The sequence below is a fragment of the Metopolophium dirhodum genome, chromosome 2 (genome assembly GCF_019925205.1).
Source record: "Metopolophium dirhodum isolate CAU chromosome 2, ASM1992520v1, whole genome shotgun sequence".
In the NCBI taxonomy this organism is placed as follows: Eukaryota; Metazoa; Arthropoda; class Insecta; order Hemiptera; family Aphididae; genus Metopolophium; species Metopolophium dirhodum.
Window position 1 is genome coordinate 29,332,104 of NC_083561.1, and position 24,089 is coordinate 29,356,192.

A 24,089-nucleotide genomic window follows, 5' to 3' on the forward strand; every position below is an offset into this window, starting at 1 on the left:
CGTTTAAGTTTCGGGACATTTTAGTTTGAACTATGTAATGTGGCTTCATACTGTCGAATTTGTTCCAAATTTCTTTTTTGTTTTCTAAAATCAATTTGCCTGCGGGCGCCAACACCTCCCTTCAATTTTTTTTTTTTAGTACTGTAACTCTAGTTAAATATTTTGTATTGACTTGAAAATTGATAACTTGGTGCCCCATGAATAATCATTGTTTAAGAAACTAAATATTTGAATAGTTTTTTCTGTTTAAGTTTCGGGGCATTTTAGTTTGAACTTTGTTATGTTTGTTTCTACTATAAACTTTTTTCCAAATTTCTTTTTTGTTTTCTAAAATCAATTTGCCCACGGGCGCCAACACCTCCCTTCAATTTTTTTTTTTAGTAGTGTTACTCTAGTTGAATATTTTGTATTGACTTGAAAATTGATAACTTTGAGCCCCATGAAAAATCATTCTTTAATGAACTAAATATTTTGATAAATTCTTCTGTTTAAGTTTCAGGACATTTTAGTTTGAACTATGTAATGTGGCTTCATACTGTCGAATTTGTTCCAAATTTCTTTTTTGTTTTCTAAAATCGATTTGCCTGCGGGCGCCAACACTTTCCTTCAATTTTTTTTTTGAGTTATGTAACTCTAGTTGAATATTTTGTATTGACTTTAAAATTGATAGCTTGGTGCCCCATGAATTCTTTAATGAACTAAATATTTTGAATAGTTTTTTCTGTTTATGTTTCGGGACATTTTAGTTTGAACTTCGTTATGTGTGTTTCTACTGTAAACTTTTTTCCAAATTTCTTTTTTGTTTTCTAAAATCGATTTGCCTGCGGGCGCCAACACTTTCCTTCAATTTTTTTTTTGAGTTATGTAACTCTAGTTGAATATTTTGTATTGACTTTAAAATTGATAACTTGGTGCCCCATGAATTCTTAAATGAACTAAATATTTTGAATAGTTTTTTCTGTTTATGTTTCGGGACATTTTAGTTTGAACTTCGTTATGTTTGCGGGCGCCAACGCCTCCCTTCAATTTTTTTTTTTATGTTTTTAACTCTAGCCAAATTGTTTAAACATTGACAATCTGGTACCCTTTGAATAATTCTTTAATGAACTAAATATTTTGAATAGTTTTTTCTGTTTAAGATTTTGGAGATATTAGTTTTATGTTTGTAATGTGTATTCCCACAATATAATTTATATAATTTTTTTTTGTATTCTTAATTGCATTTGCCGTTGGGCACCAACACCTTCCTTCAATTTTTTTTTATGATTTTAACTCTAGCCAATTTTTTTAAACATTGTCAATCTGGTGCGCCATGAATAATCATTCTTTAATGAACTAAATATTTTAAATAGTTTTTTCTGTTTAAGTTTTGGGGCATTTTAGTTTGAACTTCGTAATGTGTGTTTCTATTGTAAATTTTTTTTAAAATATTTTTTTTTTTGTTTTCTAAAATCAATTTGCCCACGGGCGCCAACACCTCCCTTCAATTTTTTTTTTTAGTAGTGTTACTCTAGTTGAATATTTTGTATTGACTTGAAAATTGATAACTTTGAGCCCCATGAAAAATCATTCTTTAATGAACTAAATATTTTGATAAATTCTTCCGTTTAAGTTTCGGGACATTTTAGTTTGAACTATGTAATGTGGCTTCATACTGTCGAATTTGTTCCAAATTTCTTTTTTGTTTTCTAAAATCAATTTGCCTGCGGGCGCCAACACCTCCCTTCAATTTTTTTTTTTTAGTACTGTAACTCTAGTTAAATATTTTGTATTGACTTGAAAATTGATAACTTGGTGCCCCATGAATTCTTTAAAGAACTAAATATTTTAAATAGTTTTTTCTGTTTATGTTTCGAGACATTTTAGTTTGAACTTCGTTATGTTTGTTTCTACTATAAACTTTTTTCCAAATTTTTTTTTGTTTTCTAAAATCGATTTGCCTGCGGGCGCCAACATCTCCCTTCAATTTTTTTTTTTTATTACTGTAACACTATTTGAATATTTTGTATTGACTTGAAAATTGATAACTTGGTGCCCCATGAATAATCATTGTTTAAGAAACTAAATATTTGAATAGTTTTTTCTGTTTAAGTTTCGGGGCATTTTAGTTTGAACTTTGTTATGTTTGTTTCTACTATAAACTTTTTTCCAAATTTCTTTTTTGTTTTCTAAAATCAATTTGCCCACGGGCGCCAACACCTCCCTTCAATTTTTTTTTTTAGTAGTGTTACTCTAGTTGAATATTTTGTATTGACTTGAAAATTGATAACTTTGAGCCCCATGAAAAATCATTCTTTAATGAACTAAATATTTTGATAAATTCTTTTGTTTAAGTTTCAGGACATTTTAGTTTGAACTATGTAATGTGGCTTCATACTGTCGAATTTGTTCCAAATTTCTTTTTTGTTTTCTAAAATCGATTTGCCTGCGGGTGCCAACACTTTCCTTCAATTTTTTTTTTGAGTTATGTAACTCTAGTTGAATATTTTGTATTGACTTTAAAATTGATAGCTTGGTGCCCCATGAATTCTTTAATGAACTAAATATTTTGAATAGTTTTTTCTGTTTATGTTTCGGGACATTTTAGTTTGAACTTCGTTATGTGTGTTTCTACTGTAAACTTTTTTCCAAATTTCTTTTTTGTTTTCTAAAATCGATTTGCCTGCGGGCGCCAACACTTTCCTTCAATTTTTTTTTTGAGTTATGTAACTCTAGTTGAATATTTTGTATTGACTTTAAAATTGATAACTTGGTGCCCCATGAATTCTTAAATGAACTAAATATTTTGAATAGTTTTTTCTGTTTATGTTTCGGGACATTTTAGTTTGAACTTCGTTATGTTTGCGGGCGCCAACACCTCCCTTCAATTTTTTTTTTTATGTTTTTAACTCTAGCCAAATTGTTTAAACATTGACAATCTGGTACCCTTTGAATAATTCTTTAATGAACTAAATATTTTGAATAGTTTTTTCTGTTTAAGATTTTGGAGATATTAGTTTTATGTTTGTAATGTGTATTCCCACAATATAATTTATATAATTTTTTTTTGTATTCTTAATTGCATTTGCCGTTGGGCACCAACACCTTCCTTCAATTTTTTTTTATGATTTTAACTCTAGCCAATTTTTTTAAACATTGTCAATCTGGTGCGCCATGAATAATCATTCTTTAATGAACTAAATATTTTAAATAGTTTTTTCTGTTTATGTTTCGGGGCATTTTAGTTTGCACTTGGTAATGAGTGTTTCTACTGTAAACTTTTTTCCAAATTTCTTTTTTGTTTTCTAAAATCGATTTGCCTGCGGGCGCCAACACCTCTCTTCAATTTTTTTTTTTTATTACTGTAACACTATTTGAATATTTTGTATTGACTTGAACATTGATAACTTGGTGCCCCATGAATAATCATTGTTTAAGGAACTAAATATTTTGAATAGTTTTTTCTGTTTAAGTTTCGGGGCATTTTAGTTTGAACTTCGTAATGTGTGTTTCTATTGTAAATTTTTTTTAAAATATTTTTTTTTGTTTTCTAAAATCAATTTGCCCGCGGGAGCCAACATCCCCCTTCAATTTTTTTTTTTTAGTAGTGTTACTCTAGTTGAATATTTTGTATTGACTTGAAAATTGATAACTTGGTGCCCCATGAATAATCATTCTTTTATGAACTTAATATTTTGAATATTTTTTTTCTAAATTTTTTTCCAAATTTTTTTTTTGTTTTCTTAAATCTATTTGCCTGCGGGCGCCAACACCTCCCTTCAATTTTTTTTAGATTCTGAGTGAAACGATGAATGTATTGATTTTACAATGATGTGTGTTTTTTTTTTTATTTTTTTTTTATTTTTTTATTTTTGTGTCTGTGTACACGATAAGTAGTCGAAATAATGCTTCGATTTTCGACTTCAGTGTCTTGTTCGATGGGAAAGTGAATATCGTTGGTGCATTGGGGAGGTCAAAATTTTAATTTCCCAGTAGTTTTCAAAAGCGATGTGAAAAACAAAAGAAAAATTAAGGAAAAACGGGAATTTTTACGCAAAATCGATTTTTAACAAAATCGATTTTGGTTATCGGTGTAACTCTAAAACAAATGACCGTAGATGCATGAAATTTTCACTGGTTGTTTATATTTGCATTTTCTATACACAATACAATTTTGAAAATAATTTGACTTTTTTTGAACTGTTTACGGACATTGTCAGTTTTCAGTTTTTTTAAATTTTTTTTCTATAAATATCAATAAAATTTTATTTGTTGGGTAAAAAAGCTTGAAAATTTAATAGAAGGCTCCTAGGTTATTGTTTCAAAGGCAGATGAAAAAAATTAAAAATCCTTAGTCACAGTTTTTTTTTATACACGTTTAAAGTTCAAATCTTGAAAAAATACGGAAAAATCACGAAAATTTGCAAATTATTTTGAGTTAGAAATTCATAAAAAATTTTGTTTTTAAATCTAAGATTTTAAAATCTAATACAAGATTCCTCATAAGTTTGTCTAACTTTATCAAAAAAAAAATTTCTACAAGAAAGTCAAATTAAATTTTTATGAGCGTTTTAAATTCATATTTTTACAACATTAGATATTCACTCGATTTCTCATGTACCGATTTCCTTATTTTCTTGTAATTCAAAAACGAATAACTGTAGATACATGAAAATTTCACTGAATGTTTATATTAGCATTTCCTATACACCATACAATTTTGAAAATATTTTGACACTTTTTGAGCTGTTTACGGGCATTTTCAGTTTTCAATTTTTTTAGTTTTTTTTTCTATAAATATCAATAAAGTTTTATCTGTTGGGCCAAAAAGTGTAAAAATTTAATACAAGACTCCTGATATATTTTTACAATAGCAGTTGAAAAATATTGAAAATACATAGGCACAGTTTTTTTTTATAAGCATTTAAAGATCAAATTTGGACAGAATTTATCAAAATCTCGAAAATTATCAACCATTGTAATTAATAAATTATAAAATGTTCAATTTTTATAGCTAAGGATTGAAAATTTAAAACAAGATTCCATGTAAATAGATAATTCGGTTACCAAAAAATCTAAAAAATACACAAGCACAGTTTATTTGTATAGTCATTTTAAGTTCAAATTTGGACGAAATTACATAAAAACCTAGAATAACTATTTTAGTTATTTTGTTGTGATTGTATAATATTATTCGTGGGCACTTGAAACTTCTAATTTGTAATATTTTCATCGATATATTATGATGATAGTATCACGGTTTGTTGTTGATGTATAACGCGTTATATGTACCTAATGGATATTGTGATATGATTAATTTGGAATTTATTATAGGTCAATTTTTTTTTTAATACCATAGATAAGTGTATAATATGTCTTCTACCTAGACTGACATATCGTCTCCACTCAGAATCGTTTTTCTTATACAATGATATATCATTGAATTCAAATTTAATACCATCCATTATACAGTGACCCACTTGTAACCTACAGTACAGCAGAGCGACATCCACTTGCACACCTTTTTTTTTTATGATTTTAACTGTAGCCAATTTGCTATTGATAACTTAAGGAACTAAATATTTTGAATAGTTTTTTCTGTTTAAGTTTCGGGGCATTTTAGTTGAACTTTGTAATGTTTGTTTCTATTGTAAATTTTTTTTAAAATATTTTTTTTTGTTTTCTAAAATCAATTTGCCCGCGGGCGCCAACATCTCCCTTCAATTTTTTTTTTTTAGTAGTGTTACTCTAGTTGAATATTTTGTATTGACTTGAAAATTGATAACTTGGTGCCCCATGAATAATCATTCTTTTATGAACTTAATATTTTGAATAGTTTTTTTCTAAATTTTTTTCCAAATTTTTTTTTTGTTTTCTTAAATCTATTTGCCTGCGGGCGCCAACACCTCCCTTCAATTTTTTTTTTATTATTTTAACTGTAGCCAATTTTTTTAAACATTGTCAATCTGGTGCCCCATGAATAATCAGTCTTTAATGAACTAAATATTTTAAATAGTTTTTTCTGTTTATGTTTCGGGACATTTTAGTTTGAACTTCGTTATGTGTGTTTCTACTGTAAACTTTTTTCCAAATTTCTTTTTTGTTTTCTAAAATCAATTTGCCTGCGGGCGCCAACACCTCCCTTCAATTTTTTTTTTTTAGTACTGTAACTCTAGTTGAATATTTTGTATTGACTTGAAAATTGATAACTTGGTGCCCCATGAATTCTTTAATGAACTAAATATTTTGAATAAGTTTTTCTGTTTATGTTTCGGGACATTTTAGTTTGAACTTCGTTATGTTTGCGGGCGCCAACACCTCCCTTCAATTTTTTTTTTTATGTTTTTAACTCTAGCCAAATTGTTTAAACATTGACAATCTGGTACCCTTTGAATAATTCTTTAATGAACTAAATATTTTGAATAGTTTTTCTGTTTAAGTTTCGGGACATTTTAGTTTGAACTTCGTTATGTGTGTTTTTACTGTACATTTTTTTCCAAATTTCTTTTTTGTTTTCTAAAATCAATTCGCCTGCGGGCGCCAAGACCTCCCTTCAATTTTTTTTTTATGATTTTAACTCTAGCCAAATTTTTTGAACATTGACAATCTGGTACCCTTTGAATAATTCTTTAATGAACTAAATATTTTGAATAGTTTTTTCTGTTTAAGATTTTGGAGATTTTAGTTTGATGTTTGTAATGTGTATTCCCACAATATAATTTATATAAATTTTTTTTTGTATTCTAAAATGCATTTGCTGGCAGGCGCCAACACCCATGAATAATCATTCTTTAATGAACTTAATATTTTGAATAGTTTTTTCTAAATTTTTTTCCAAATTTTTTTTTTGTTTTCTAAAATCTATTTAACTGCGGGCGCCAACACCTCCCTTCAATTTTTTTTTTTAGTACTCTAACTCTTGTTGAATATTTTGTATTCACTTGAAAATTGATAACTTTGTGCCCCATGAATTCTTTAAGGAACTAAATATTTTGAATAGTTTTTTCTGTTGAAGTTTCGGGGCATTTTAGTTTGGACTTCGTAATGTGTGTTTCTACTGTAAATTTATTTCCAAATTTCTTTTTTGTTTTCTAAAATCAATTTGCCTGCGGGCGCCTACACCTACCTTCAATTTTTTTTTTTAGTACTGTAACTCTAGTTGAATATTTTGTATTGACTTGAAAATTGATAACTTGGTGCCCCATGAATTCTTTAATGAACCAAATATTTTGAATAGTTTTTTCTGTTTATGTTTCGGGACATTTTAGTTTTGAACTTCGTTATGTTTGTTTCTACCGTAAACTTTTTTCCAAATTTCTTTTTTGTTTTCTAAAATCGATTTGCCTGCGGGCTATATGATTTTTTTACGGAATTTCGAATTTCCAGTGGCATAACCCGGGCTACCACGTCGAACCGCGGTGGTTCTAACCTTATCACCAGACCTCCTTATCACACACCAACCATCTCGAATCCGTCGACCAGACCAAAAGACCACCGCAGCTTCCGACATCGGTGAAAACTCTTCGCCAACTCGGGGGGTTTGGGGGTCTCCCCCAGTGACGCTCGGAGAGCTAGTATGATTATAAATTATGACTAATATTGCGCATCAGTTGTTACATCATCCGATGTATAGTATATTATTAAAGGATTTGTTAACTATGCATCATTATGAATATTGTATAGTTTATAATAACTAATAAGCATTCATACATATGCGTGGCCCATGTGTGTGTGATTTGATTTTAACGTTTCCATTTCACAGAGATAAAAGAAAAATTCAAATTTCGGTTAATCTTTATATTATAATATTTTGGCCGGGTTTTTATTAAAATATCCCACTGTGCCCCACAACTCCGCATAATCCTTCAAAACAGCAAAATATTTAGATTTGTATATTCTAATTTTCTTTGGTCATAAATATCTAGTATTATTTTCCAAATTTCCAAATCATAGATTTTATTTAAATAATAAAAAAAACTTTTAGTTGTATTCTTAATCAGTATAACAAAAAAACAAAATTTTAACAAATAATTATTATCCCCTTTTAATAATATGTTAAAATATCTAGAAACTTTCAGATTTACACAAACAACAAAAATCTCGTTGCCATGAATGTTTGAAAAATCTACAATTCGTATCTGTGTCACATAGTTACCACTTGTCAATATTAATTTCTTGTCTTCAGTACGAATTATTTTTCATTCCTGCGGTCAACAATTAGTTAAAACGTTTTTTTCCATATAATGTATTAATTACTCTGCCTATATTATATAATCAGCTAAATATGTCCGATATCAACGTCATATCTAAGACTGAAATGATGCAGCTGGTTTTCGCCGATTTACGAAAAAACATACCAAAACCTTTGACTGAAAGCTCCAGGGATATGAGAAGTTTACGGGTGCATAAAAGATATGCATCTTTGCCTAACATGGCCGTAATGGGTAAATCGACAGAGATTGGGTGGCGTTCAACGCCAAATATAAAGTTTCTGCAGGTCACCGGTGATATACAGAGACCGGAATCGTCGGGAAATCATGATTCCAAGTGTTTGCTGGACGGCAGACTGAGTGTATCCACGCCAAATATTCTCATGCGTCCAAATTCAGCTGGCGAGAAACCTGCAGATATTGGGTGGCAATCAACGCCAAATATAAAGTTTCTGCAGGTCACCAGCGATATACAGAGACCGGAATCGTCGGGAAATCGTGATTTAGGTGGTGATGCTCCAGAGTTGAAGATTTTGAATACAACGCGAATCACCAATGGAGGGCCTGTAACTGTGGTCGACCACAGACGTTCGTTTTGGCGTTCGACGAAGAAATTTGTCAGGCGGTTGTTTTGCTGTTGTGGCTCTATTGACATGGTAGACCAGTAAATGTATATTATAGAGTTTAAAAGGTTTTTTAAACGCCCCCTCCCCTCCCACTGTAATCTCACTCCCATGTTGGCTGGTACTATTGTGTACAGCCAGGATTCTGAAACTGTTTATCGTGTCCTCCATTGTCGTTAGTGTAGGCTTGCCTCACGTATTTCATGCACTGTACGTATGTACTACCGTCGGCTCTTTGTCACCTGTTATGTGCCGTTTAGCGGTCGTATGTCAGAGCATATAGAGTACCTACATACCTTCTAACTTTACTTTTGCGCTGAAATAATGTCATATTGTGTATTGTGTATTGTATATTGTATATTTGTATTTGCATATTCTGTGGTAATAATTTAATAATGTAATAATGTATTAATGTAATAACAATGTAATAATGTAATAACGTAATAATGTATTAATGTAATAACAATGTAATAATGTAATAACGTAATAATGTATTAATGTAATAACAATGTAATAATGTAATAAAAATGTAATAATGTAATACGCCGTTCGTGTCGTTGATCCACATTCTGTGGATATACATTCGGTTTTTTTTCAACCAGTGAAAAAATCTCACGAGGAACATTTGTATTGAATTCTCAAGTTTTTGACCAAAGAACGCCAAGAGTTATGATAAAAAACATTTTAAGACCCCTTATAATAATATTATAATAGGTAATAATATTATGTATTATTAATAAAAATAAAATATTTTTATAACTGGTTTCATTGAACGAGTATAGGCCAAGATATCTTATATTATATGAAAATTGGAAATTAACTATTAATTTTAACGTAAGACAGTTGTGCAAGGTTGCATAAACAATTTGTTAAATTTAATGATTCACTTTCAATATAAATGGTTTGCTAGCTTTCCTTGGTTAGTGTATATTCTGATATGCCTAGACAATGAAGCGTTTTGTATATTTTGTGTAGCATTTCAACAAATTATGCTGGAATGAATACCTAACCAAACATCAATAAATAAGAGTTACTTAATAATAACACCTGAAGAAAGAATTGATGAACTGCAAAAAAAAGACGTTTAATTACCTTTTTTAAGCGAAACATCTTATGGCGCGTTACGGTGAGACAAGTGAGACCGACTAATATCTTTATAAATTGTAGCCTATGTGTTATTCTGATGTATAAGCTATATTATTTTAAAGTTTCATTAAAATCTATTCAGGAGCTTTCACGTGAAAGAGTAACAGACATACTTACAAACTTTCGCATTTATAATATTAGTAGGATATTATATTACTATTGTAAATGGATTTGTTCCGTAAATAAATAAATAAATAATGTATGTTTTATTTTCATTTTTTATTTATGTGTGTGCATGATTAGTAGTCGAAATAACATTCCGATTTTCAACTTCAGTATCGTGTTCGATGGGAAAGTTAATCTCGTTGGTGCACTGGGAGGTAAAAAATTCCCAGTAATTTTTTAAAAACAATGAGAGAAAAAAAATGAAGGAAAGCCGGGAATTTTTCGGCAAAAAATAAAATCGAATTTTAGACAAAACCTATATATCAGCTAAAATATTATTATCTCTCGGTTACGTCACCGAGCCTCGATTTTGTAGGACATCACATCCGTTTGGTACCTATACATATTTCAAATGTATTTGATTTTAGAAACGCTTATAACGGTCACTTGAATGTAATCGAATTTTAGACAAAACCGATTTTGGTTTTTGGTGTTAACTATTTAACAAATCACTGTACATGACATTTTCACTGGTTGTTTATATTAGTCTTTTCTATACACGTTAAAATTTTCAAAATATTTTGATTTCTTTTGAACTGATTATGGAAATTTTTAGTTTTTTTTTTCTATGAATATTAATAACATTTTATTTGTTGGGTAAAAAAGGATGAAAATTTCATATTAGGCTCCTAATACATTGTTCTAATAGTAGTTCAAAAATATTAAAAATATACAGCCACATTTTTTTTTTATAAGCATTTCAAGTTTATATATCTTGAGAAAATACGATAAAATCACGAAAATGTGCAAATTATTTAGTGTTAGAAATTCAAAAAAATGTTTATTTTTAAATCTAAGATTTAAAAATGGAGTACAAGATTCCTCATAAGTGTATCTAATTTTATAAAAAAAAGTCTCTTCCAGAAAGTCAAATTAAATTTTTATCAGCGTTTGAAGTTAAAATTTTTACAACATTGGATATTCACTCGAATTTTCGTGTAGTGATTTTCTTATTTTGTTGTAATTCAAAAACGAATAACTGTAGATAAATGAAAATTTAACTGAATGTTTATACAGGGAGCGGCAGTCAAATCCAACGATTAAAAACAATTTTTTATTAATTTTTCGCTAGACAAATAAAAATTACATAAGTGGAATTTTATGTTATATATTTAAAAACTTCATTTTTTAAAGATTATGCCAGGCAAATGCCTTCCTTGGTTAGCAACACATTACTACTACATATATCATTACTTTTGTAATACCTACGCTTTTACCGCGAACGCACGCTGTTCACTCGACCAATGATTACTAAATTCTGGATATTTAAAAGCGATAAGAACATACCTGAAATCTCTACCACTTTTGCCACGCACACCAGTTCTTGTTAAAATCTTCGGGTTTGACTGCCGCACCCCGTAGTAGTAATGCGTGGCTAACCAAGGAAGGCATTTGCCTGAAACAATCTTTAAAAAATGAAGTTTTTAAATAAATAACATAAAATTCCACTTGTGTAATTTTTATTTATTTGGCAAAAAATTAATAAAAAATTGTTTTTCTATTTTTTTTTATTTTTTCAAATCGTCGGATTTGACTGCCACACTCTGTATTTTCAGTTTCTTAACACCATCAAATTTCGAAAATACTTTGACTTGTTTTGAGCTGTTTAAAGACAATTTCAAATTTAAATTTTTTTTTATAAATATAATAAAATTTTACTTATTGGGCCAAAAAGCGTGAAAATTTAATTGAATTCAATTTAATTCAAATGAATTAAAAAGCACATCAAATATATTAGTAAACTCTAAGGTAGTTTTAGAAGAAATATTTAATTTAGAATAAGTGAAAATATGTACAATTTTCAGTTCATTGGCATTCTATAACATATTAAAATAGTTACAAATTAATATAGAGTATTTTATCAACAATGAATTTTAAATATTTACAGTAATGTTCACGATAAAAGCATTGAACCTTCTATTTTCGATGGTCTTATCACTTTTTTGTTTTTTAAAACAATATTGATCGGAGAAAATAAAAAATGTATTAGTTGAAGTGCAGCATGGATTTTACATTATAGCATAATATTATATACTATTAGGATTTCCCATAAAAAAATCTCACACCACTCAGGCGAAACCGGGATATTTAGCTAGTATATATTTGTTATATAAACGTATAAATATATTTATTTAAACATATGTTTTCGGGCTGAATACAAATATTTATTTTCTGATACTTAAAGTTTCAATATCGCAACCGAACTATAACAATATTAATATAATATTATATTATAACCAGGGGCGCCATTTTATTTTTTTTAAGTGTGTGCAAACAATTAAAGAGGCCAATTTTTTCCCACCACCAGCCAGGCCAATCGTGTTTCTCGTGTTATCACTATAGAATTTTTATAATTTTCATAAACATACTTAGCTTTCATACATAACAAATAAATTAATAAATTAAATATAAAATATTCAAATTTTAGGTAGGTACTTTATCATTCATTTTTTATTGTTTTAAAATTTTTAAACGCATGAATTTTATTAATATTTACCTATACTTGAAATTAGGATATCAAACAAATTGGAAAATACACAATTAAAGATTGCAAACTGAAGGCCAAAGGCGGCAAGTCCATAGTATCAATGACGCCTAGGCCAATATTGTAGATAAAAAAATTTCAGGGTTTCCGAGGCACACCCTGCTCCCACCCATATGGTGCCCCTAAAGCCATTGTGATAAGGCCATAGGATATATGACGCCTAGACCAATTGTAGATAAAATATATCGATTATAGTTATATAATTACAGTTAAATCGTTATTAGATTATACATTTCTTATATATATATATTTCCCGTTACATTTGCAATAGCAAATAAACATTAACATATTATATTTAAATAGTACCTAGGTATTTGCATGATAAACGCAATTTTAAACCAATATGAACACAGCATAAACCGTATATGCACGGAAAATCATCGAATCTTAAAAAATAAAAATGGGCCCCAAATGATAGAAACCACCATAAACATATTTATATATTAAATGCACCATAGGCGTACGCAAACTCCTGTTTCAGGTGTGGCTTTTATTTTTTTTGACCACCCACCCCATGACAAAACCCTCCTAAAAAAAAAAATAAAATAAAATAGACATACATACCATAGGTAAGAAGAAATAAAATTGATAATTAAAACTGATACATAGTACAATATTAGTTCAAACATTATGTGAATTAATAATACAATTATTAAAATATATTAATCTTTGTTCACCTGTTATTAATTTTTTACCATACATTACAAAAAGTGAGTTATTGTCTCTTTACCTAAGCACCTACCTAAAAAAGGTTTCAGGTGTGGCTATAGTCCTATAAGCCACATCCGTGCGCACGCCTATGGTATGCACATTACATATTATATGCCTACCTATACGATTCAATGCTTTCCGTTCGGCTAAGAAATTATCAAAATTATAATAGTAGGTATATATTTTCCATTAAAATTTGGTGGGTCCAACCGACCGAAGTCCTAAATTTTTTTTTTTAAAACAAAATACTCCATCAACATTGAAAAATTGTTAAAATCACCATACGTGTCGGTTTCTGGCGGTAAGCGGATATCAGAGTCGGACCCGTTCGGTATTGTATATTACGTTTTAATACGTTACGCAGCGGCAAGTGCGATTGTGTATTGTGCTCAGCGACCAGTCCGAGCGATGACTCGGCCGATGCATCAAGACGCTGCCGCCGCCGCTTTTTTACGGAGGACTATGGCGCTGCTACTTTTGCTGTTGGTGTTCTCATCCTTGTCGTCGTTTCCATCGGTCAACGCCGAGTGCCCGGACAAATGCACGTGCATCGGTACGAATGTCCGCTGCTCTTTCCAGCAGCTGGACCGGATACCCGACCGCATATCTCCGGCTACCACCGAGCTGTAAGTAGACTATAATATGGAAAATATACTAAAGTCAAAACGCCGGGTGTCGAGTTTGAAAATGTACTTTAGTCATTTACTTTTCTCGAGTATTGCGAATTCTAATTTATCAATGATTGTGTATTTGTGTTATTAAACGCCAGTCGCATATTTGTGGACGCAAGGTGGGCATTTTCCCGTTTTGTTATTAAATGCCATTTAAATTGTATTTAAATGGGTACCTTTTTAAATATTAAATTATATATTTTTAATCTAAATCAAATCAATTACATTTTAAAAATAATTTTCCCCTTTTCCCCCACTACTGAATACTGCTCAAATACGTCGCTGTGTTACGATCTTATATAGATATTATATCGAGTTGCGTATACGTCTTTTCGCGATCAAAAAAATATCGCTAAACGTGCACAAGACCACAACCGTATTATATATAAGTTATTATGACATACATAACTCTAATAAGTCATAACAATAATTATTGTTGTTGTATGTGCTTCGAAGTTAATTTTAAGTACGGCCTAGAGTATTGATCATTTTGACGAAACTTTGTTTTGTCGTGCCTTATTATCGATAGAAATTTCAAATTTGACAAGGGTCTTAAAGATTTTTTCAGTGTTATAGCAGAGAAAGAAACCAAAATATCACTTGATCGCCACAATCGCAATTTTATTTGAGAGAGTTGGGAGAGAGTTCCTAAATCGCGGGAATGATGTAATGAGTTTATTAATATAATATCGTTCATCACTCGCATTCACAATCAGTAATCGCCCACAACTCGAAAGTGTTAAAAATCCTTGAGGAAAGATAGTATATTAAGTTATTAAATAATTATTAATTTAGAATTTATAGGTACCTAATTAAAGTGTTGAGTAGTTATAAAGTATGAAGTTTTAAAGTCGTTAAAGTTTAAACCGATAGGTTTTTACGAATCGGTATCTTGAATTAATTTCTGTTTATACAAATGTAAATTAATTTAAATATAAAACTTTACTCTACTAACCATTTTACGACTTACATAAAATGTCTCTAATATCAAAAAAAGTTTATAAGAAAGTAAAATGAGATTTTTATGAGCGTTTCAGCGTTTGAAGTTCACATTTTTGCAACATTGGATATTCACTCGATTTCTCAAGTAGATATTTTCTTATTTTGTTGTAATTCAAAAACAAATAACTGTATACACTTGTAATTTATATTATATATTTATTTTATCAATTCCTAGACTTGATAACATTTTGAAAATATTTTGACTCGTTTTGAGATGTTTGCGGACGTTTTTAATTTTTAATTATTTTAGTTTTTTTCTATAAATGTCAATAAAATTTATCAAATTAAAAATTAAAAAATGATTTTGTAGTTAAACATTTATAAAATGTTCAACTTTTATAGCTAAGGATTGAAAACGTAGAACAAGGTTCCACGTATGTAGGTTCTTCTGTAACCAAAAAATCTCAAAAATATAAAAACACAGTTCAAATTTGGAGGGAATTACATAATATTAAAAAACTAAGAATAACGGTTTTTGTTATTTTGTTATAATTGTATAATACTAATTCAACTTACCGGCTACTGTGTTAATAATAATTAATAAGTAATAACAATATAAAATATCCTTGACTGACAAACCGTCCAGCTCAAAATCGTTTTTCGTATACAATGGTATTATATCATTGAATTCACATTTAGTACCATATATTATACAGTGACCCATCTGTAACCAACTGTACAGCACAGCGACATGTGTGTGTGTGTGTGTGTGTGTGTGTGTGTGTGTGTGTGTGTGTGTGTTTTGCTGATCACGCAATATACACAGGAATAAACACAATGGACCGGGAGTGAGCACGAAATCCATACATGTAAACACCTCTTAATAAAATAATTATATATGCTGTAATATCAGAGACTTTTGACTTTGTCCCCCTCCATCATTAGTAATATGTACAGTAGGTTGAACTTTCAAGCACCTACGATTAATATTTTTAAATTAACAACAAAGTAATTACATTTATTATGAAAATCGTGGGTTGGTGGTCGACCGAGTCAAACAGACCTTGGGTACCTTGTCATAGGCGCAACTAGGGTTATAATTCTGGGGGGGAAGGGGGCTAGTAAAACTATTTATTAAAAATAACGTATAGGAGGCTTATATCTAAATCAATAAGGGATATTTTAGGGGGGCTAAATCTTAGTCAGGGGGCTAAGCCTCCCCTAGCCCCCCTCCTAGTTGCGCCAATGTACCTTGTTCTATCTTCCGATACACGCCCTACTTCTGAACGTGTGGTCGCCTTACAAGAATTCCTGCTACCGAAGATAGTGCGAGGTCTACGCCGTTTCTTAGGCATGGTAAACTTTTATAGACAAAAACCTCCCTGTGCTGCGGATCTTTAAGCACCGTTACAACTTACATGTGATTTTCAATGGTACCAAATCCAAAGGATCTCATCCTGTACCGTGGACTCTGGAACTGAAAACAGTATTCGATACAAAATGTAAATAAAATCGAGAAACTTTTACTCTCTTTGCCAATCCACGGCATGATCCAAGTCTTGGTCTTTTTACTTGATGCCTGCCTGTCGAGTCATGCTTAAAACAATACGTGGATGAATCATGACAACCTTTAGTTTTGTACCGACTGTAAAGAAGTTATCTCCGAAACAAAAGCTATGGCCTACAATCATAGTAAATTACTCTACATTACGAGTATGTTATATATACAATTTTACTTATTTTACTTGTTTACATAAAATATAATTTGTGGCTGGACTTCAATTTTTTGTGTAATCCTTTAAGTTTTAACTTTGGTTATTAGATCATCATGGATATTCCACATGCCATTGACCTTCTAACATGTATATTGTAGTTCCTTTTTTCTTCAATAGTTCTCCGGAAGTATGGTTCTCCGACATAATAAACGATAGAAATCAATGAGTAGGTACCTACAAAATGGTTCATTTCAGGAAATTACAATGCACATAACCATCATCGGTTATTAGATAAAATATAATAATAATAATATCTCATATGGGTCACGAACCAATTTTGGATGTGGCAAAATTGTATTAAGTATGGGTATCAAATAATTGTTAATAACTCGCGAAATATTGGAAATGTTATAGATAGACTAATACAGTGAGCGGAGACAAACTTATAAAACCCGCTTATAACATGTATTATAAAACAATATGAACATTAAGACATAAACTTTACTATGATGTAACATTTAAATAGCAAAATCCCGATACCTATGTCCAAGTATTTAGTCAATGTAGCAAATTCGCAGCAACATTTTGATACCCAATTCGTAGTGTTTACGGTGCTGGGAAATTTTTTATTTTTGGGAATTCCGGAAATAACCAGTGGGTGGAAAATTATAAAAAAAAGCGTGGCAAAATGTAGCCAATTTGTAGCCAATTGTTGATACCAATTTTGAATTGAAATAAGAAAGTGTACGTCAAGATAGCACTGGTGTGTTTGTTTCCGGCTTGTAAAAAAACAAGTTAGTAGCTTGAACAAATTCGTAATAAATTATTGATATATGATTTGAGGTTGTAGTACTAAGTGATAAACATCAATTTGACCCCTTGATTCAGACGATCACTGTTTTCACTCGAAATTAAACATGTGATTTTAAAACGTAATATATTTCATGATCAATATCCGTAGGTACCTAAGTACATAAAAAATAGAAAAACAAGTAAAATAATTTCGATAACACGAGGGCCAATAATATTATGAAATAATCATATATTTTGTATGATAATAATTAAACAAATTGTATTGTATTCCAGGAACTTGAGTTATAATAAAATCAGGGATATCGAACCGAAATCATTAACTCATCTGACAGAGTTAAAGACTTTGTGAGTTATAATATACCTAATATAAACACTTTTAAATGTGTAGACATTATTAATTAATTATAATCCAGAATGTAAACATATTTCCAGAATGTTGAGCTACAATAATATAAGTGATGTGAAAAATGGTGCATTTGCAAACCTTTCGAAGCTTCGGAGATTGTAAGAATATAAATTAACAAATAGCTAGTGATTATATATTTATTTATATAATATTATTACCTATATAATAAATTATTTAATTATTAGATTATTGTATAAAAACAATATCGAAAACATCGAGACTAGGGTTTTTAATGACTTAACGAGTTTGGAATCCTTATTCTTGCATCACAACAAAATTCATAAGCTCGATTTCGAAATGTTTAAGGGACTTACAAAACTGAATATACTGTAAGTATTAAATACATTTTTCATGTGATCGTATTGTACAGCCAAGTGAAAATGACATTTTATATTTTTTAAATAGGTTTTTACACACCAATATGATAAGAAAAATTCCACCTGGAATATTTGATTCATTAACGTCGTTGGGTCGTTTGTAAGTCAGCATGAACTGCGTACAATATATATTATATTATTAATATTATAATAATTGTTATATTTTTGAATTATATATTTGTCTAAAAAAATATTACTGCTTTCTACTATAGACGGCTTGACAACAACCCGTTGACGTGCGATTGCGATATTCTGTGGTTTGTAAACGTGCTGAATACAACTGACTTCTCGATGGTGTCCCCGACGTGTAATTTTCCCGACGAAATAAACAAAAAATATCTGATGGAAATAACCGAAGACGATTTTCATTGCTGTGAGTAATCATTCTAATTGACTGAAAAGACATAAAATATATAACATAATATTATATGCTATAATCTACATATTATATTGTCTGCAACAGTGCTGTACCTATTTATTGTTGTACAGCCGGCAATAAGTGCGTTTCGCCTTAATGGTTACTATTGTTTGACAGATGTTGTCGGGAACGAATTGTTTTATTTAATAATGTGGTGATTTTGACTTATGTATTGTATATTATGTTGTACATACAGCGTCTCCGGATGTAACCGTGGTACCAGAGAACAAGACGGTGTCGGTCGGTGAACAGTTACAACTCTCGTGCAAAGCTGTAGGAGACCCGGAACCTTTTATAACGTGGGCCAAAGACGACAAGGATCTAGAACTTGACCAAAGAGTTCAGGTAAGATAATTTTAAGATATACTGCAATTGATCTTTCGAGCAAACCAGGTGAAAAATCAGCTTATATATTAATAATCGTGCACTGTTGTTAAAAAATGTTCTATTCATTATTTACTTTATATCCATTGAATATATGGTTTTTTTTTACCTATTCGAGCCGGTCAAAACCTTTGCCCCCTCTATTGAAAACTGAAATGACGCCACTGGGTTTCCTAAAAATGTTGGTCAAAGATTTTTACTTTTTAAGATAAGGTTCCTGGGAAGTCGTTCTTATAATGATTTAAAAATATCGTAAATACATAAATAGGCACATTTTTTTTATTCGAAGTTAAAATGTTGACATTTGTTACTAAGTCAATTAAGTAGTTAAATTAAGTTAAAATGTATAAACAATGTTTATTAAACATGCAATGATTTAACATTGAATTTGAATTTTACATATTATGCATATCCATTATTTATATTGCAATAAAATATAATATATTATGAACAACACTCGTTGTCTATTAATAATATATTTACAGCAGAGTTACTTGCCCGGTTATTTTTTTAAGATGTACCTACCTATTGTCAGTACCTAGTTGAATTTTATAATTTATTTTACTTTATAATATTTATTATTTAGTGTAATATATTTCAAATTACTGTACTGTTGATTTAAATATTAATCCATAGTATACTACTTACTGCAGGTATTTCAAAACAATACATTGATTATATCTAAAGTGGAAAGAACAGACGGCGGTCAATATAAGTGCGTGGCGTCCAATTCTCTTGGACGAAAATCTTTCGAGGCGATGGTTAACGTAAACGGTAATATCATGTTTATCACTATAATATAGTCGAAGGTATACCATTATTATATTATCATACAAGATCTAAAACTCGTGTGACTTTAAAATTCCAAAAATCAGAATTTGCATAATGCATATCCTTCGTCAATGACTCTTTGTATGATACACAAATAAAATAAACCTTGTTATAACCAGGCGTGGATCTAGAACTATAATTAGGGGGGTCATTTTTTCGAAAGAACAAAAAGATAATACACAATTAAAAAGTAATGAAATGTAATTATTAAAAAAAATTAGATCATTATTAATTATTGTGAAGAGGACGCTACACCCACATGTGTAGTCTCCGTCGACCGTCTTACGAATGAAAATATAGCAAAAACTGTTTAGCGCTTGTAAGAACCGAAAAGGTTACAGTCATAACTAAGAAAAGAAATTTTCACCACATAAAAAGTAAACATTGTCTGTGAAATTCTGTTTTTATTTTATTCGAAAAAAAGTTATTTAAGTTTGAAACGTTTTTCGTATATCTATATCAATTTTAATTTTAAAATCTTACCTATGACCTATCACTACAATTTGTAATCATTTTAATTTTGCACGAATACAACACAATAACTAACCGATAAACCAAGACACACGTGAACGTTAAATCAATAAAAAAAATACAAATATAACTTTTACCCACTTAATAAATATTATTTTTTTGAATAACTATAATATGTATAATTTAATTTAGATTTGGCGGAAAATGGCTGTAACACCATGTTTGGAGTAATACCATGTTTTTTTTTTATTATTATTATATTAGCGAATTGCGTATTGTATAATGACATATTGTGAAAAATGTATAATTATTTTATTTGTGACTTGTGTATTGTATAGGTACAATATATTATTATTATATTAGTGACTTGCGTATTGTGTGTATACCATATTGTAAAATATAAAATAAAGTAACCAGAACTGGCAGAACTACAATATAGTTTAAAGTTTTAGTTTATTATTTTACTGTACAATCGACTGTTTTTATTTTATACAATAATTTCTAGTGAAATACGATAATTTTATAGACACTGTACAATCATCATTCTTTCAAAACCTGGCAACACTGCGACTATCACTTCATTAAATAATTACCTTAAATTTATTATACTTTATTAAATGTAATTTGTTAAATTGTAATTATTACTAGTATTAGTGTATTAGTGTGTTATTAGTTATTACTCTGTTCGCACCTCGTGTACGATATTATTTAATTATAAATATGCTGACTAAAGTGAATAATGACAAACAAATAATAAAAAATAATGAAAAGTACTTATTGAATAAAAAAAAGAAACTTAGCGATAAAATAAATTAAGAAACAGTTATCACACCAAAAATCTTTAAGACTTTAAGCATGCTTTTTAGTGCACTAAAAGATGTGATATCATAAATAAATGCTAAGTAAATCGAATTAAAGTACAATTATTTTGTTTCAATAATTTATTTACTTGGCGAGAAATTATATACTACACCATTGGAAAATATATGAAGCTAAATACATTCATTCAGAATTAAATTCTCCACAATAAAAATACCTAAATAATAATTGTTTTTACACCAAATGAGTAATATACCTAATATTTTATATTTTTATGCAAACAAATGCATAGTCTTAAAGTAAAAATGTTATGCAATTTTTATTAAAAAGTTATTATGAGGCACGTTTTATAAATAGGATTTGTTTTCTTAAGATTAAGCTGATATATATTTTTTCAACCATAAAGATTCGTTAATTTACTAATATGCCAATATGGTATAACATTATCTATAATATATTTTTATTATTAGGTGCTATAAAAAACTGTCCTACTATACCATGGAATATTATAAAAATTTTTAATATTTTAATCTATTATGTAGTACTGCTAACGAACTTTACCATTTTGAAATGATTTTCAATGTTATATAAGTCGTAGTAGGTACAACATAATTGTTTGAATTGAAATTATCTTGTCAATCTGCATTGTATATTCGAAACTTGCGCCTCAATTTTATTGTATGCATAATATATTAATGTGTGCATGAAATAGATTTTAAAAGTAAAATTTAAAAAAATTAATTTTGTATGAATTATTTACCAAAACACAAATAATTAACACAATTTATTAATGTTACGTAAAAAGATATTTAAAAAAATTGCCACGCCAACTATGAATATGGTTCGAAGTATATTTGACGACTTGTATAAAACAAAACCATATGCTTTACGTAATACGTTTTTTGCGAAGTAATTTGGAAGCTAAGAAAGTATAAACGCATCATGCACAAATAATTGACAAAAAAATTGACAAAGAAACATTAACACAATTTTTTCTTGAAGAAACAAAGTTTCTGTTACCACGGGTTTTTAACTACCTTATGAAAAACGAATATTGATCCTTTTATTTTTGTACATAGCCACATAGGCAGTATATTATATTATTCTACATCTAAAATATTATATTATTTAACATAGAAACTAAATTATTACGAGTTTTGACTTACGAAACAGTATGGATAATTTTTTATCTTTTTATTAAATTGTTTTAAATACTTTTAATATTTCCCGTAACATCCAAGTAAACATCTCAATAATGAGTAATGATTGTATATCATAAATTCATAAATGTATGATTTACCTAACTACCAAAGTGATACTCGGCCAGTCGACCATACATATTAATATATTATAAGAATTCTTACGTGTTCGTTTTTGGTAATGATACACAGTCCCACAGATAACATGTTTGCCGTGTTGGCGTGGTGTATATTATATACCTACTATTATAAATTATTTGTGTAATATATTAGAATTTATATTAGAATTTATTACTAATAGCATTGATTATAATTATTTATAAATAATAATAATTATAATAGGTATTATGTATATTATATAAGATTACACTTCTTGAGACAACTATACTTACTACTTGGAATATACAGAGTGATCTCCAAGCTTGCTCAGTCCAATTTTTATAGCATTGTTCATTGGTTCAAAGAGATATTTCGTATATAATATAATTGTTAATAATCATTGTATTTTACTGTATAGATTTCTAAGATTAAAAATGTTTATATTAATAATTCGTTTTATTCAATATTCCCTATGCATTATATGTAATTATTAAATCTAATGAAATCATTTTTTTAACTATATTTTATATAGTTTAAACGAGTTAAATATTACTGTATTATATTATATTTTATAAATTATACGTAATGAGAAAAGCATGGGACCAAAATAATAGGATTTTGATCCATTGGTTGTTGTTTGTCTTTGACCTTTTTTCATATATCATAATATTTTCCACTTAAACTTTATTTAATGCAGTTGTATACATAACTCACACACGTGTTCATATTTTATACATAATAATGCATACTTCAATAAATTAACACTGACCATCGGTTGTTATCTCATTAAATTTATATTTCTCAGTAGAGTTTATCCATCATCGCTATACCTATAAGCTACAGTCTACTATTCTCACCTTTTTGAGATTATCTATTCATTATTATCAATATTTCACTAACAAAAAAAAACAAAATCTTAATCTAAAAAATGAAAAGACTCTTTTACATGCATATAATATAGCCATAATGTAATATGGCTATATTATTATGTATTCTTATAAACCTTGTAACTAATATAGCTACTCTGTTTATTCATGTGTACAACCTTGTACCTACTGGTTTCTTCATAATAGTACCTACATAATGATAACATTGATAACATAATATATTATTATATTGTATACATTTTATATTATATTTTTTTAATAACTTTAGGTACATAATAATAAATGAATAAAAAATCCACTAAATTATAATAGGTATTGTGTATTAAATATATAAGATATTTTCCCTTTTTGAGATAATTACTTATTACTTGGAATATACAGAGTGATCTCCAAACTTGCTCCGTCCCATTTTCTTTAAATAATGGATTTTTTAAATTCTGTTGTTTTGGAATTTCTTAACATACTTAATTACCATAATTTTATGTACTTAATAATCTTGTTTTACTATTCAAGGATTCGCTTGAAGAAATACAAACTTCTCTTTTTAAAATGATAACTATTTTTTTATTTTGTTTAATCAACCGTTAATCAGTTGATATTTTTGAAAATAATGTTATATTTAAAACGAAATTTGAATTTGTGGTTTTGGATTTATTAACCATTATGATCTACAAACTA

The 24,089-nt window shown here is 29.0% G+C and overlaps 1 protein-coding gene across 1 annotated transcript; it reads left to right on the forward strand.

The window, feature by feature from the left end:
- Window positions 1-13,707: 13,707 nt before the first annotated feature.
- LOC132938276 (peroxidasin homolog) lies at window positions 13,708-20,845 on the forward strand. The gene is made up of 9 exons (XM_061005024.1): window positions 13,708-14,005; window positions 17,794-17,865; window positions 17,953-18,024; window positions 18,112-18,255; window positions 18,332-18,403; window positions 18,516-18,676; window positions 18,918-19,066; window positions 19,759-19,879; window positions 20,600-20,845. Exons 1-9 carry the CDS (start codon window positions 13,788-13,790, stop codon window positions 20,701-20,703), a joined length of 1,113 nt encoding a protein of 370 aa, XP_060861007.1. The 5' UTR covers window positions 13,708-13,787; the 3' UTR covers window positions 20,704-20,845.
- The last annotated feature ends 3,244 nt before the right edge of the window (window positions 20,846-24,089 follow it).